General features: G+C 42.0%; 1 protein-coding gene across 1 annotated transcript in view; it reads right to left on the bottom strand.

Moving 5' to 3' along the window:
• OXCT1 (3-oxoacid CoA-transferase 1) overlaps positions 1 to 3,710 on the bottom strand; it is an 89,822-nt gene extending 86,112 nt beyond the window's left edge. The window contains exons 1-2 of the mRNA XM_054185188.1: positions 3,577 to 3,710; positions 669 to 777 (exon numbers count right to left, since the gene is read on the bottom strand). Coding sequence (XP_054041163.1) covers positions 669 to 777; positions 3,577 to 3,660 — 193 coding nt within the window. The 5' untranslated portion in view covers positions 3,661 to 3,710. The remainder of the gene's footprint in view (positions 1 to 668; positions 778 to 3,576) is intronic.
• Between the last annotated feature and the right edge of the window lie 12,558 nt (positions 3,711 to 16,268).

Here is a 16,268-nt window from a genome sequence, read left to right as displayed (position 1 = left end):
TCACCTAGTTCCAAGCCCCCTGCCCTGGGCAGGGACACCTCCCACTAGACCAGGGGGCTCAAAGCCCCATCCAGCCTGGCCTTGAACACCTCCAGGGATGGGACACTGACAACTTCCTTGGGCAACCCACCTAGAAGATTCAAAAGCTCAAGTCACAGTGAAAGTCAGTGTGACACAACTTCTTGACTCTTTTGAAAGCCCTACACATAACCATCTAGTGTAACATAGATAAGTATTATCACCAATCCTACAGCCAGGAACAGGTTAGGTGATTTGTTGAAGGTCAGAGAGACCCAGCGACTAGGCAAATACAGAACAATGAGAATGCTACCATAAAAATAATCAAACCAGATTTTATTTCTTCACCACCTGAAATAATAATGCTAACTTGAAAAAGCCCAAGTTGAGTTTCTGCATTCAACCTGGCACAAGTAAAGTCTAACACTTCACTAGTGGGCTTTTTCCCTCCCCTAAGAAACAAATTGGGCTTTTCTCACAGAAAGTCTGCCTCTCATTAGCAGAGTAGGAAATCACTTGTTTAAAATACCCATGCAAGTATATGGATTCTCAAATTAGTTAATATTAAAAAAAAAAAACACAGTAAAAGGGTAAAAAGCATCCTATTAATAGAACACATGATGGCATCCATATACAATCTAAATATTTACCACCAACAAGTATAGTTGCCCCATTGGGTATATCTTTTACAGCTTCAACAGGATCGGTATAAAATTTGGTGTTGCGATGACAGCTGGTAGAAAAATAACATCCACAAATCTGGAACAACATTAAAAGAAACAAGTGAATCAATAAAAAGCATTATATATTAGCTTTATAATGATGACCATCCCTCTGGCTAGGTAAGGGAGAAAATATATAAAATAAGATATTACTATTGTAACCACTAAACACTGGGGGGGTTGGGAGGAGAGAAGGATTCAAGCCTCCAAAACAAGGACTATATTGTCTCTCTATCTCCACATCACCCATATTTTAGGACATTCATATGTATTATGAAGGCTTTAGGCTTAATATGAGCTGCATCAATTTGACAATATACAAACAGATTTTAAATTTCTGAATTCCACCCTAAACTGATGACAAATTGTGACTTACTGTGAACAGATTCACAAATGCAATTCCTCAGCACAAGTTAGAGCAACCCAAAGACTGCTCTAACCTATATATTGCAACTTGTAGCTTCAAAGATATCCAGACACTAAACATAACCAGAAATTGCTGAAGCAGAGAGCCAACACCACCACAAAATTTGAGTGGAGGCCAAGGAACAGTATGAAGTACAGCATGGTGATGGCAGGATAGTAAGCAGGGACACCGTTCAACGGATCGAACCTTCCCCCAGCTTCTTAATGCAGTCTTAGAGCTCTTTGTGTTGTTGAAGAACAGCCCAGAGTCAGGGAGACTCCAACAAACTGATGAAATAGGGAGGTCATGAAGGAAATCAATACAAATCCCACGCCCAAAACTAGACTTCACAGTGCAAAGCCATTACACAGTAACCATCCTAACTCATCTGCTATATTCTTAGATCACAGTTACCCTTTTTTTTCCAATTCTTTAAGTATTTCCCACTAATACTACCATGCATTAATGCTAATCTAGTACTGTCAAGGCACCAGGAGCAACTGACATTTAAGTCACTACATTGACACAGTCTCCATAAGTTGAAAGTATTTAGAAGTTAAAATACTACCTACTGGTGTTTGCACTTCTAATTTGTCAGTAGAAGTGAGAAATTTTAAACTGGGAAAGGAGAAGAATGAGTACATAGATAATAAACAAGCTAATCTACACACATTTTAAAGACAATAGCCTAATTCTTCCCTAAAGAGTTGCCTTAAGATCCAGTTTCAACCATTGCAGTAATTTTTGGCTCAGTTTCAAGATTACACAAACTGCCTTCTTTATAAAATTAAGGCTGAAAGAGTTTATACTAAGTATTAAGAAAACCTTTCTGAATAGAGGCTTTTCTCTTTCCCAATGGCAACACTGATGTTCCCCTGCTTCGATAGGTTAAAAAAAAAAAAAAAAAAAATCAGTACATAGGTCATAAAGAACAGTGCCAACTGAGAAAAAGACACTTCCCTATGCTCAATTATACCATGACTGTTTCTTTCAGAAACATTTTTTTCATAATGATAGCAAGACTGCAAAGAGCATCTCTGCTGGTCCCATTTGGTAGGCATGTGACAAAATGAGTTTAAAGTGCTGACAGCCTTGGGAGCCCCAATACAACAGAGCTGTAAAGCAGGCATGAGGGCCAGGGCTGGAGGGAGGCCAGGCCACTGCCATGCCCCTGTACCCACACACAGGAAAATATTTTAAAGAGACCACATGATACCTTTTCTTTAATCTTCCCAACTGCCTGTAACAGTGGAGAACAACAGAGCAGCATACGTTACATATGTGCATGTTCCCAGGTTGGATGTCTGTAATGCGGGGATCTGGTCTTCTATACTAAGTACATTCTTTTCAGTCCCTTTACCACCTGCTCTGCCGTTTGAGAGCAATGGGCGGGCTTTCAGGAAACCGAGGTGCCAGGGATCACCCACGCTCCTCTGCACACCAGGGCAGCAAGCTGAGACCTCGGGAGCCTGGCAGCCCAGGTTTAAGAGAGAAGAAACACAGGGACAGATGGGCTCCTAGAACAATCAATAAAATCAAAATAAATTTAATAGCAGAGCAAAATATAACTTAGCAAGACAAAGACTGGAAGAGCAATGATGATTTGTCCATAAAGACATCAGGAAGAACAAACACTGGCATGAGAAGGAGAGTAAACGCGCTGTTTCAACTAAAATAAGAAAAGCCACAGAAACAATTATGGCTGAAGAGACAAAAAATTAACGTGGCTATGGTTACACGTGGGCTGGAAACCATTAGATGGGTGAGGTTTGGCAGCCGCCTCCCCTAGAAGAGCAAGGCAAGCTGGGCTGAGCTCCGCACCCCTATGAAGGCAGCGGGTGCCGGGCTGCCCGGGAGCCGCGCTCGGCCCCCCGGCCCGCACCTGCAGCCCGCCTCTGGGAGAAACCGAGGTAAGCGAGATTGAAATATACAGCAGTATACTGTCATTGCGCTGCGATTTCAAACGCAGGGGAAATTTAAAAAAAAAAAAAATTAAAAAAAATAAACCTCTAAGCCGAACCTCCGGGACCCCCAAGGTCACTGCATCCCAACCCGCCGCCGGGACCAGGCCCGCCCCGCCGCCCGCCTTGGGACCAAAACCTCCACTTTCATAGAGAAAAAGAACGAAGCCCATCACGCTTCTCCCCCTCGGGGGCGGGTAACGCCAGCCTGGGGAGGGGGGGCAGCAGGGCGGCCGCCTACCCCTGGGGCCCCGCCCGTCTCCCCCCACCTCGCCCGCCCGCGGGGGACATCGACCCCCGGGGAAGGCGGCCCGGACCCCGCCAAGGTCACCGCCGCCCGGGGGCGGGCGGGGCGGCGAAGGCCCGGCGGGCAGGGGGACGCGGAGGGGGCCGGTCGCTGTCGGGGAGCGCGGCCGAGCGGCGGTGCGGAGGTCTGGGCGCCCCTCTTCGCCTTGCCGCCTCGCCTTACCTCAGCCCCGGCGCCCCGCGGGCGGGCGGCGGGAAGGAGGATGCGTCGGCTGAGCGGCGGCAGGAGGAATTTGTATGCCGCCATCTTCTGCGCGGTGCTCGGGGATGGGGGCGGCGGGCTGGGCTGAAGCGGAGGAGGAAAAGGCGGCTGCCTGCTGCCCGACGCCGGGGGAAGCGGTTAGTCGGCGGGAGGGCGGATGCCGATGGGCGGAGGGAGGGAGGGAGGGGGGCTTGGCCCTGACGCCCACTGACGTCGGTTGGGCCTGAGGCGGGGACGAGGAGAGGGACGAGGGGCCGCCGGCTGAGGGGAGCCGGGGGCCAACGGGGCCCCGGGGCCTGCCGGCTCCCCTCAGCCGGCGGCCCCGGAGAGCTGTCCAGCCGGTCCGGGCGCTGTCCCGTGTGGGGGGATTAGGCCCCGCTCCTGGAGCCTCCCCCGACCATCGGTTTTGTTCCTAAAACACCCTCGGATCCGCGGAAAACCGAGGTGGAAGAACCCCTTCAGTTGTAAAGAGGTGGAGGGGGAGTGGTGGTGTTGGGTTGGTTGGTTGGTTGCTCCCCCCCCACACACACCGTTTTCCTTCTGATGCTTCCACAGACGGCTCCCTGCGAAGTTTAAGGTGGTCGAAACTTCTGTCCCGAGCGCTTTGTGACCAAGGGGGGAAAACGTCACGAGGATGGAAAGGCGGACAGAGGCGTTGAACGGTTAAGTTTCCAACGCATAGCCCCCTTGGGGGTGAGCCAGGCTCCAGCTTGGCACACGGTCTCCGCAGGGCGCTCGGATGCTATGTTTGGGTGGGAAAATGTTACTGGAATAGACGTAGACTTGTTTGAGCTGCCATGTGATGTGAAGTGCTGGCATTCCTGCCGCTGCTAGAAGGAAAATTCAAAGCATGCCTCTGCCATTATTTGCGCTTTCTAAAAATACCCCAAATGATCAAGTGCATGCCCTAACGATGCCTGGTGGAACAGGACTCAGAAAAATGTGAGAAGCTGTTCAGATGCAGGAAAAGAGAAATTCCCCTCGCCCACATGACAGGAGGTCACACTTCTCACAGGTCACACTGCTCCTCATCTTGTTCCCAGGCTGTCTCCAACGCAGCTGCCAGCCTCACGGTACTCAGCCGTCGTGGTATGAACATGCAGCAGAATAATTTACAAGAAGGAAGCCAAGGTTTTAAGAACGTGCTGCAAGTTTCTAAAGTGTTTGTGCACACTTAGTCCATTTTATTGCGAGCGCTGGTCCAGCCTTGCAGGTGCTGGTCCGTAGCCACACCACTCTTACGGATTTCAAACAGCAGCGGTAGTTGCAGTTCACATCACAGACAAACCTTGCAGATGCCAGTGAAGCATGGGGAAGATACCTTCGCTGTTGGGAAGGTTTTGCATTGTTTTTTTTTTCCTAGATATTCACCATATTTAGCTAGTCAGTTAAGTCTGGGTCAGTTCCAGATGTAAAAACCTACAAATTGCAGGAGGTTAGTGAAGTGAAAAACAAAGTAACAGCACAGCTTGCGATATTCCAGGGCTAAGCATCAGCAGAAAAGTTTTACAGGACTGGATTTCTGAACCTTGGTTCTACCTAAATCTCATACAGACATGTAAATTCCTTAAATGCCTAAATTTCCTGTCATGAAAAAATTTCCCTAAGCATTGAAAAACTTGTCTAAAAGTTTATTCTTGCAGTTCAATAAATATCTTCCTTTAAACCAGCATTGTGCATTCTCAGACTTATCAAACTGCTCACTTCTGAGTACTTGTTACACACCCAGCTAGCATTTATTTTGCATGGGGTTTGGACTACTTGGGACTCCAACAGCGTTCCTCCTTGCAGGCTGGAGGAAGGGGGCTAACTGCATACCGTAGGTATGGTGTATGAGTATTATTAATACCTCCTTGGAACATCTATTATGCAAAGCTGCTAATTCTACTTACGTAAATTACAGTTTCTGACTAGGAAATTAGGGGGATATAACTTTTCCTTATCAGGTGCTATGGATTATCTAAACCCAAAATTATTCCAAAATTATTCCAAAAAATTGTGCAAAGTCCGCATGCTTTGGACTGCAAGCCTCTTATTTTGGCTTAGAAGAGCTCCAAACATAACTGAATGAGCAGATAAAAGAGTTTGTTATGGAGTAGTTTATAAAGGATAGTAGATCGTCTACTTTGTCTTAATTTTTAAGATGTCTTAAAGCTCTACACAACCAGGACTGCAACTAAGCAGCCAATATGAAACAAGTCTCTAAAATCATAGAACCATAGAATGGTTAGAGTTGCAAGGGAACTTAAAGATTATCTACTTCAAGAATATTTTTAATATGATCTTATATTGTTTATTGAAGTAAATTGCATAACGGTGGTAGCATGCAAGTCAAATGCTTTTCAAGTTCAACAGCATTTACAAGTGAGTAGTGGGAGAGTTTTGAGCCCTTGGTGCTAAAAACAAGACAGGTAAGCATTCTGGAGCTACCACAGGTTAATCATTATATACATTGTATAACAGCAGCTTACTTATACTACCACCAAGCATAGCAAGGCGTCAAAGTCAGCTCTCCAATACAGTGAAATAACATTTCCCAAAGAAGCCACTAAAGAGTTAGCAGATAGGCAGGCTATTTTTATATGTTTGATTTACCTATACAGGGGAAGAACCAGAACTCTGAGATGAACAACTTTGTTTCTAGAAAAGTTTCTTAATATTTGTTTATACTTGACCCAGATTTTAGCTACTTAAAATTTAGCAATGTACCTTTCTTTCAGATCCATTGGAATTTGGCAAGAAAATCCATTTATTGAGGCATGAAAATCACTTTTGAAGCCACACAGAAGGGAAAGCTCATTAAAATATGCAGCAACTAGAACATACACAGAACACATAAACTTACCTCCATCATGTTAATAGGTCCCAGATCTGAAACAAGAGGTTGCTATTTAAGTTCATTTGAGTATTACTCAACATACTAAACTATTTTTTCATATTAATCATTTAAAAGCACTTGAAACTCATCTATGGGATAGAAAGTCAAAGAAAATTTTAAGATTATTTCATAGCATCTACATCTTCCTGCAGGAATGGAGTATTACAGGGAAAAAAATACAGGAATGATATAAAACTTATGTTGCAGACCTAAAGACATTAGATTATTATAAATACACTCCAGCTGAGAACATAAAAAGAATTACAAGCTCCTGTGCAATACATTCAACAATTTTAAGACCAACTCATAGGAAACATATCTAACTAGGGGAAGACAAAAGGGCTAGATATATTTACAGGAAATATATCTAACTGGGGGAAGACAAAAGGGCTGCCACCCACATCACCAATGATTACACTAGTAAGCCATGTGAACTTAAATATTCAACTTATTAACAAGGTTCAGGTGAAAGGAAGGTCATTACAAATGAAAATGGATACTTAAAAGTCTAGTGAAAACTATACATGTTAAAAATCATCAGGGATTTGGCAAATGAAAGTTCATACATAATTAAACATAAATACCAAAGGCAAAATTAAATTGTAAAACAAACGAGAAAAAACAAAAAGCCATCATCTAGACAGTTATGGAAATGTAAAGCAAATGAGAGAACCATAGGGCCAAGATTTTTGAAGGGAACAACCTGTGGAGCTGCTGAGGAATCCCTTTGCTGACTAACTCTGGCAACATCTTCCCTTCACAGTCGTAAGCTTAAGATCAAAGGGGATACCAAACTATGAGAGGATCCCGAAGCTACGTAATAAGGAAGAATCAACAACCCATTGGCAGGAGCAGTTCCTTATCCCTGAAGAACCTCTTCAGCAGACAACAGAAAGTCCACAAATATTTTTGTTACAATGAGTGTCACAGTAGAATTCATGAACTCACCTAATTAAGAAAATTAAAAAAAAACTAATTGGATTAGGAGGTCCATATTATGAAAAACAATTGTGGGTGATTTTTTTGTTTGTTTGTTTCATACTAGTCCAATTTCCATTATAGCAGTCTCATATTTTAGGCAGGATGCCCTACTTACATAGAAACGATACAGAAGTTTCTATATTGTGTCAGACTATCGTATCATTATTACAAGCTAAGATAAGCAACTATGCAGAACATCTTAGAAGCCACCAAACACTTTTTACTAGGTCAAATGGCAGAATTAAAATTACTCACTTATTAACCTTCACAGCACTGAGAAATAGCCACTGAAATACTAGCAGCTATATCAACAGTTAAATAGCTACTTCAATTCACTAATCTTAAAAATGCAAAACTTCAAACTTTCTGACCACTGCAAATGCTGCACCTCGATTCAAAACCACAGTACTTACAAGGTATAATTAGACAGTACTTGAAATTAAGGTGTCATTTTTGTTTAAATAGAACCACAAAGTCTGTTACTCAGCATGATCCTTGGCACTTCATGTTCATATATTGCGTATTCAGTAACTGTCATCAACATGCTCTAAATTAATTAAGTGTAATAACCTTCAACAGTGTCAGTCAGTATGTCTCCTAGTTCTGGACAAAGGATAAGTGACTTATCATTCCTTTACAGCAGGAGTGAGGAAAAAACAAAATGCCTGTTCAGCAGATACTTGCAGACATCAGCTGCATAAGTTCCTTATGTTTGTGTCTTGATATATATGGAGGCTAGTTTAAACCCTTATTCAGAAAACCGCACTAATCTCTTACTCCTCATTTTTAACAGGCATATTTTGCTTCAAGAATGCAACAGAACAGGGAAGTCTTTCCACAGCCCCGCCCCTCGCCAAGCTGAAAGAATGGCGTTATTTTACACTCCATATTGATAGTGCTGTAAAAGCGTAATGGTAAAGATAACAAAGGAGCTACAGAAACAACAAACTGTAAACAGGAATCCTGAGCAGCTGTCACACTGCAAGTCAGTTCATGTTTGGTAGCACTACTGTAACAGGCTTTTCTGGATTCTGCAATCCAACATTAAATTAATAAACTGCACAGGGTACTTTCAGACAAACCTCATCAGCACCAGCATGTACTTTAAACTCAGAAACCAGGAGGACTTCGTAAAACTACTTGTGAAAAAATCTCTTTCTTTGTATTTGACACACAGCTTACAAAAAACAAATGCAGAACCTTGAGATGATAGCGCAGAGCTGTGCCTGCAGGCATTGTGTGCAGTAAACAGAGCACACTCCTGTACCTCCCTGCCGATGGTGCTCTGCAGCAGGGCTACAGGAGCCCGCTGGGGTTGGACTTGGAGAGAAGCAACACCTGCCTGGTTTGCAAGTTTCGCCAGTAACTCTGGTTTCCTCTTTGAAACTTGGACTTTGACATCCATTTCATGGGTGTGGAGCTTAACTGGCAAGCACCATTTCTTGGCTATAAGAGTCTAGCATGCAAACTCACGTATGCAATCCAAGCCCTTGTAATTATTTTATCACACACTGACTAGGGAGCCAGTTCCCTGCGTGCGCTGACAAAACCAAGTGCCAATCCATTCTCACCTGAATTGTTTTGCCTAATCTTCTAGTCCACCCAGCTGCTAGAGAAACAGCTGTCTGGAGTTCAGAGCAGCTTTGCCCTGCAGTGGGCAGCTCATCAACGGCTTTGTTAATACCTCAATGGTCCAGAATTTACACGTCTATTAGGAAAAGCAGTCAGTCATTTCCTGTGGTATTTCATTTCTCGGTTGCAATTAAACGAACAGAAGAATTAGTAAGGAAGGTAACACAACTTTCACATGGATATATGGCAAAATCTGAAACTTTTGTTGTCAAATTTTTATAAGGTGATTTAAAATTAACCCCTACCATTCATTCACTCATCCATCTTTCTAAAAGGCCTTTTAGAATCAGTTAGTCTTAGAATATTGGGTTTTCCTTCATCTCTGCCCCAGTTTCGGTAAAGTAGATCTGTCTGATTTTAAACCTGGTTCTACAAATACTCAAAAGGATCCTGGAAGCCTGCTAAGCCTAAGCAGCAGGTTCCCTGCATTTACATGCACACAGCTGCTTGTTTCAAAGCTCTCGGGCCTCTGCCTCTCAATTTCAGCAGGTCCAAACATCTCATCAAAGTTCGGGATGGTTTGTTTCAGGCGCCAGTTGGAAGCCATACGTTAACAGTTCACTGAAGACTTCTGTACTCTGCTTCTAGGCTTTTGCAGAATTTAAGGAAACACAATCGTTTCAGATTGACATCACTACGACGACACATCCCCCGTTAAAAGCTGGACTATGCTGAGCGCACTGGTGACACCCTGTGGCATCCTGATGCACTCTCAAACAGGCTTCAAGGCATTTGACATCTGCCTTTCTCCAGCACCAACGCCTGTCCTCACTCAAGACTAGGACCCAACGAGGTGCTGCTTCTGTAGCAAGTTTGGCAGGGAGAGCTTTAGGTACCAACGGTAACCAGAAAAACTGGGTTGAAATGAATTACTATGTGAATGGCAAAAAGGGTCTCAGATTCCCATGTAATTTTAAAGTACCTTTAGAATGTATAATTCACGTGACTGTAGATTATTTATCCAAGTGACAAACATGATGCTTTTTCAGTTTTAGTGCATTTGATTTGTTAATAAATTCAAGCAAGCAATTCCAGAATTTCAGTCAGCTTGCAAGTTATCCACAACGGGAATCAGAAGGTCGGTCAACAATCTTGGATTTCCCATTTACCTCACAGGGTAAAACCTTGATTACCCTTATAATGGTTTGCCACTCCAGCAGTTGTGCACCATAACAGAGGAATTACCTGTGACATGGACAGGTCTTCAAAATCAGTATGCTTATGTTTATTTCGCTATGCCTTTGAAAGATAGGGTGTTTGGTTGAATATGGCTCAAGAGGGTAGTCTCCGCAGCCACACTCCCAGGTAGCAGATTTCCAGCAAGCCAAGCAGAACACTGCAGACACTTCATATCCTACTCCACACTTCACATACAAGAAACACAGACTTCTTGGCCTAGCAAGGACAGTAAATGCATTTGCGTGGTTGAACATCCAACTGTAGTACCGGAAAAGGGGTGGGGAGGCTTTTAACACAGGTGACCTTCCCAGTCATGTTCATCTGAAGGACACAATTACATGAGCACAACTTAAAAGGCAGCACCATGAAGAGTGGGAAGAAGGGGCAAGAGAGAAGAGCGTCTGTTTAAACTACTACTCCTCCTCCAAGAGAAACGCCTGTCAAACACCTCTGTCTTGCATTCTGAAGTACAGGTTCCTTCTCATCCGTCCCATGATCCTTTCAGGAATGGATTTTGTTGTCTTTTTTTTTCCTCAAGAGAAACCCCTGGAGAACCAGAAAAGCTTTAATGCTAAGTGCTACATAGATTAATATAATACTCCAATTAGCAGATTTAATTTTGCTATGATCCAAGGGAATTAACTGTATAAAACGTCTTACGGTGGCACAAAACTTTACTAAAAGGTTCTCTGAGGATACATTACATGTTACCGTTTCAGAAGGAAGTTATAGTCTCAGTTTATAGCCATCCAGATCAGCTTGGTGATCCAACTACAGACTAGGTCTGTGGAAAAACTGGGCAATGCTCAGAGAGATAAGTGAGCTGACTTTATACAATCCACCACACAACTCCAGGATTAACACAATTAAAGATGGGAACATGCAGTTAGGGACATGAGCCTAATCACTTGTTTGACCAAACAACACTAATTCTGTGTTAGCTAGAAGTTGACCGTGAAGTTGGCTCTAAATTACATACACACTAGTCTGCAACAGTTGGAGACTGGGGTGAAGACTGCTGTAAGGAAGCTCTCCCAGACCAACACGTTCAGGAGCCCATACATGAGATATGGCAGGCACAAGCACTCTTTTGGATGAAGGCATCCACAGCGCACACCGTTTTTTGATTAACCATATAACAGAAAAACACAGGTTTCCTTGCCTGTTGCAAGTAAACTGTTCCATTCCATTACAGAAGATTGTACAGTTTATATTTGCTTTTTAAAAAGGAACTACTTCAGCTCTCGCTCGAGCAGCAAGAAGCAGTTCCTATTTGTCAGTCTCTAACACTCCCTTCTTCTAGGGAGGTCACTTTAAAGTTCAGTGAATGCCACTTCCGATGACCAAAAATCAAACTGCTAAATCATCTTGTATGTTCAGAACCTATTTATATGCAAATCAGGTACCATGTTGTCCCGGTTGCGGGTGACCACACTGTGAGAAAGCAGCTGATGTATATTTTGTCAGGGTACCACCTGAGCTATACACAGAGTAGAAAGCAGGCAGAACAAAGAACGATAATGCAAGGTTAGGCAAACAAAAATATGACGCACCTACAATGTCTACTAAGAGTTGGCACTCACATGCCTCTCCAGAATAAATATATTTCACAACTATTGACACAAAGGTACAATTCCATTCCAGACCACTCTCATACCCTGATTTCACATTTGGCATCAACAGTATGAATATCAAATTCTCTGACTTGGAAATATTTCAGACTGAATACATAGCCTTCTTTTAGCAGGACTGATTGAATTTTCTATTTCCTTATTCAATGCCATGACATTATCCACTATGACACTGAATTCTGGAAATCATTTCATAGTGCTTAATCCCATGAACACAGATGACATCTTTGGTAACTATCTCCATTTTCTTAGCATTATTCTGAATAAATTCCAGTTTTACACCCCTTCCCTGGTAATTGCAAAGCCACACAGTGAAAGATAGAGAGAATACATGTGTCTCCTTTTTGTGAATCCAAGAAACATTTGAAAGGTGATACCATAACATTGACCATCTTTCTTACAGATATTATTAGATACAACAAACTCATGGAGCTCACATACAATGCATAAAGATGCTTGTTTAATAGTTTTTGTGCAAAAATACAAAATTTTTTGCTTATTTTCAAGAGCAGAAATACTTCTGAATGCATGCTTCAAAGAATACGTGCAACGGACCAAATATTCTATAACACATTTTAATAAATTCAGTTTCTCTCAAGTATTTATATAAACCCAGCATTTCTTATAATCCACAACTAACATAGTTTATGGTGCAAGTTTGACATCTCAGACTGAGTGCAATGATCCAGTTGTTACTGAGGCAGCTCAGACTGCGAAGCTGGCACATCCCTCCAGTTCACCTCTTTGCTCACTAAAGTTCATCGGCTGATGCAAAATGAAACAAGATAGACCTGAAGCAACCTTCAAACTGATTTTGAGCTATTACTCAAATCCATGGGAGACAAGTATGACCAAATGTTATTAGTACATATAAATAAGTAAAAAAGGCAAGTACCTTGGATTGATTTTTATAAAGTGCTCCTTAGTTACTAGAGACACAGTATAACAGCAAAGCCTCGCTTCTAAGGTGGCTAAATCAGCATAATGCCTACTGGACACACACAAGTTATGATCAAATACTGAATTCCCATATTACCCAATAAAATGGAATTTGTCCCTAATTTAAGTAGTTATGCTTTTGTACACTATCAAAGTTCATAATTTTCTTAAACAAAAAAAACACCAAAGGTAAGTAGCTTCTCATTCCTTTGCTAACAAAAATATACCGCTAGTACTTAACATTTTACAAGTACATCCCTAACTTAATTTACCAGAGATCAAATACATTTGTGAAATCTATTGCACAGCTGAATAAGCCTATCTCATCTTCCCTAAGTCAACTCACATGTGTCCCAGTTATAATTACTGTATTAAACTCAGACAGCTGTTGAACACTTAAATTACCTATAAAAATCTGTGAGGATCACACATTATTCATGCTTGCAAAATAAGGGCATACATTTATTCTTGAAACCATAATAATTTCGTGTCATCCTAAAATGCTACACCAAATACAGTATTACAGTTTCTCCTGTGTTCTACAGGACTTGAAGCGTGCTGCTACAAACTCAAATTAGCCAAGTACCTCTGTATTAATAGCTGTAATGTCTCCCCTGTTCATTTTGAAGACAAATTTTGACCACAGACTCTAAAAGTGCTAGGAATCTGCTAGATCAGAGATAACGTGACATCTTTTGAGTCTTGTTTGATCAGGCCTAATCTAGTTTTTCCATCTCTGTCTTTCCATTCAACATTTCCATTACTAACTGCTTCCACCTCTACACATACCCAGTTTCCCCAGGGAAGTGGTCACGGCCCCGAGCCTGTCAGAGTTCAAGTAGTGTCTGCATGATGCTCTTAGTGATGTGGTTTGGTTTTAGGTGGTCTCGCAAGGAGTGGGACTTGATGATCCTTATGGGTCCCTTCCAACTTGAGATATTTTGTGATTCTATGAACATATGCAGTTCACTTGAATCCAACAAAATTTCTCTTTAGACTACTTTCTCCAAGAATTACTACGAGTTCATTATAACCCCAGTTAGGTGCCATAGTTCAAGAAAATCTGCACAACCCGCACAACTTAAAAGATCTTGAAGCTGCTAGTTATCATAAAAATGCATCAATCATTGCTGTGCAAAGCTTCTTTCTCTAGATAATTTTATATGTTTAATTAAAGATACAAACATTTTCCTAGTTTGGGTAATACTAAATATACAGAGGAACACACACTTGTGTTTAAGTATTATTTCTTTAGCTTTCAGAAATAAAATATGTCTCAGAACTTCTAAAGCAAGGTAGATTTTGTATATCCAAGACATTAGCTGTTCTAATATGTTCAAAGTTTTCAGGTATTCAGAGATGTCAGGCTAGCCTGGTTTCACAGTTACATATATCAGGACAGTTAGTAAGTCTTGATGGAATACCACAGGACAAAAATAATTCCAAAATGTATAGTTACAACCCATCTGTGCTCTAGCAGCATACACATTTACAGACACACATCTCAGGAGGACAGAAAGAGGACGTGGTTTGGAAGGAAAGAAGCAGCAGCATCTACTGTAGCAATCTACAGAATCTACTTTACATTCACACCAGACATACCTACATGCAAATAAATGCAGAGATATATTTATATATAAACCCTGTTATATATATAACAGGAAAACACTTGTGGCAATGCCATATTCTTGGCTCTGAAGGACAAAATCATAACAGCTTTCCCTCTTCCATCAACCACAACTCTTTACACACCACAACACTCTTCCTGTTGTGCTTCCACCAATTTAGGAACGGAGCCTGTCTCTAAACAGACAACATCTTATGCCTTCCCTTATTAGTAACAGCAGCCTTAAAAACAGGCAGTGCTAGCCACTGAAAGAGCACAAATCCCACACAAATCCCTTCACCTGAGATCATTTTACCATACTGTAACTATTCCCTAAGCTAACTCTATGGAGCAAAACGGTTTTTTACTTCAACATAATTTATGTGAAGTCACTCAGAAAGAGTGTTTCTTCTTAAACATGGAAAATTTTCAGGAAAAAATACTCAATGCAACTTTATCTTTGTGTGAAGCTCTGAGAATTTGAAGATTTCCCAGCCCAAAAGAACAGTGAGAGGTAGCAAACCCCAAACCAGGCCATTCTCTTTCAAATATCTGGCAGGGCTTTCATCTAAACAGGTTCTAAGAAAAAAAAAAAAAGGCAAGTTGAGGTCCCTGTTCTAGCAAATAACCAGACAACTAGTCTTTCACCAGTCTTTAGACCAAAGCACTTTGCAAGGTGTGGGGAGAACGCTATCACAGCAGCTCCACAAACTACAAAATGTAGCTTGTGGGTTTAGTGCCCGAGGGGATGCGGCTTGGGGAACGGGCCTGTTCAGAGACAGGCAGAGCCCAGGGTGAGGCGGCAGCATCCCAACCGGGCTCAGCCCAACCGCTCTTCCAGGCTCTGCAGCCCCTCAGGTCTTCACCGAGAGGTCCTGCCACCCCACTTCCTTGTAAACCAGCTCCCAACAGGGAGTATGAAGGGTATAAGATATGAAAAACACTTGAAAGCCACTAGAGACGTCTTCTGCTCCCTCACACATTTCATAGCAAAACCAGGTTGGGGCAGAGGGGAACAAATAAATAAATAAATCCACTAAAAATCTTCCAGGTCCTCTCTTCTTCAGAGAACTGGACATGACCCCATTTTTTTAACATTTGTAGCAGGTTCTATTTTACCAGCTTCGTATTAATGGAAACACTTCCATCTCAGCCACTGATGAGAAAGGTCAAAAGTAGATTCCACTGCGTATTTAAAGAAAGAGTGGATAGCAATTTCTGGAAAAAAAGCCATTGCATATACATCCAGCCTTCAAAACAGATACAATTAAAGTGAGCTGCAGCAGTGCCTGAAGCACAGGAAGGAAGACACCACTTCCTTTATCAAATGAGTCAGCACACGACTATTTTGGGCTTTGTTCTGTTTGGGGAGTTTTGTTTGATTTTTTAATAATTTTTTTTTTTACAAGATACACCTTGAAAGCTGGATGACATCTTCTTCACTGTTCACCCACCTGCCCAGTTGACCAGTTATGAAGAAAGAAACTAAGAAAGCAACACAAACTCAGAGCGGGGTATTGGAACAGAGAAGGGCAGGACCAAGCAAGCAAAGGATCTGAAGGAGGGAACTTATCAATGCAGAGCCATTCTCCAGTCTCAAAACTGACAATATAGAAAGTCTTGTATTTCAGTTAAAACATGAAGCGCCATCTCCTCTACTCTCAGGTGTGATATGGTTACTTTTGGTACTGTTAACACGGCTGTTTCTTAGATGAAAAATTCTATCTGGCTATGGACTATGCAGGAATAAATGACAATACTTATCCAACCAAAACATGAAGAGATTTCCTCTAGAAATCAAACCTTT

The sequence above is a fragment of the Rissa tridactyla genome, chromosome Z, assembly GCF_028500815.1.
Source record: "Rissa tridactyla isolate bRisTri1 chromosome Z, bRisTri1.patW.cur.20221130, whole genome shotgun sequence".
NCBI classification, from domain to species: Eukaryota; Metazoa; Chordata; class Aves; order Charadriiformes; family Laridae; genus Rissa; species Rissa tridactyla.
Note: the sequence above shows the minus strand (reverse complement) of the source record. Positions and strands in the feature narration are given on the sequence as shown.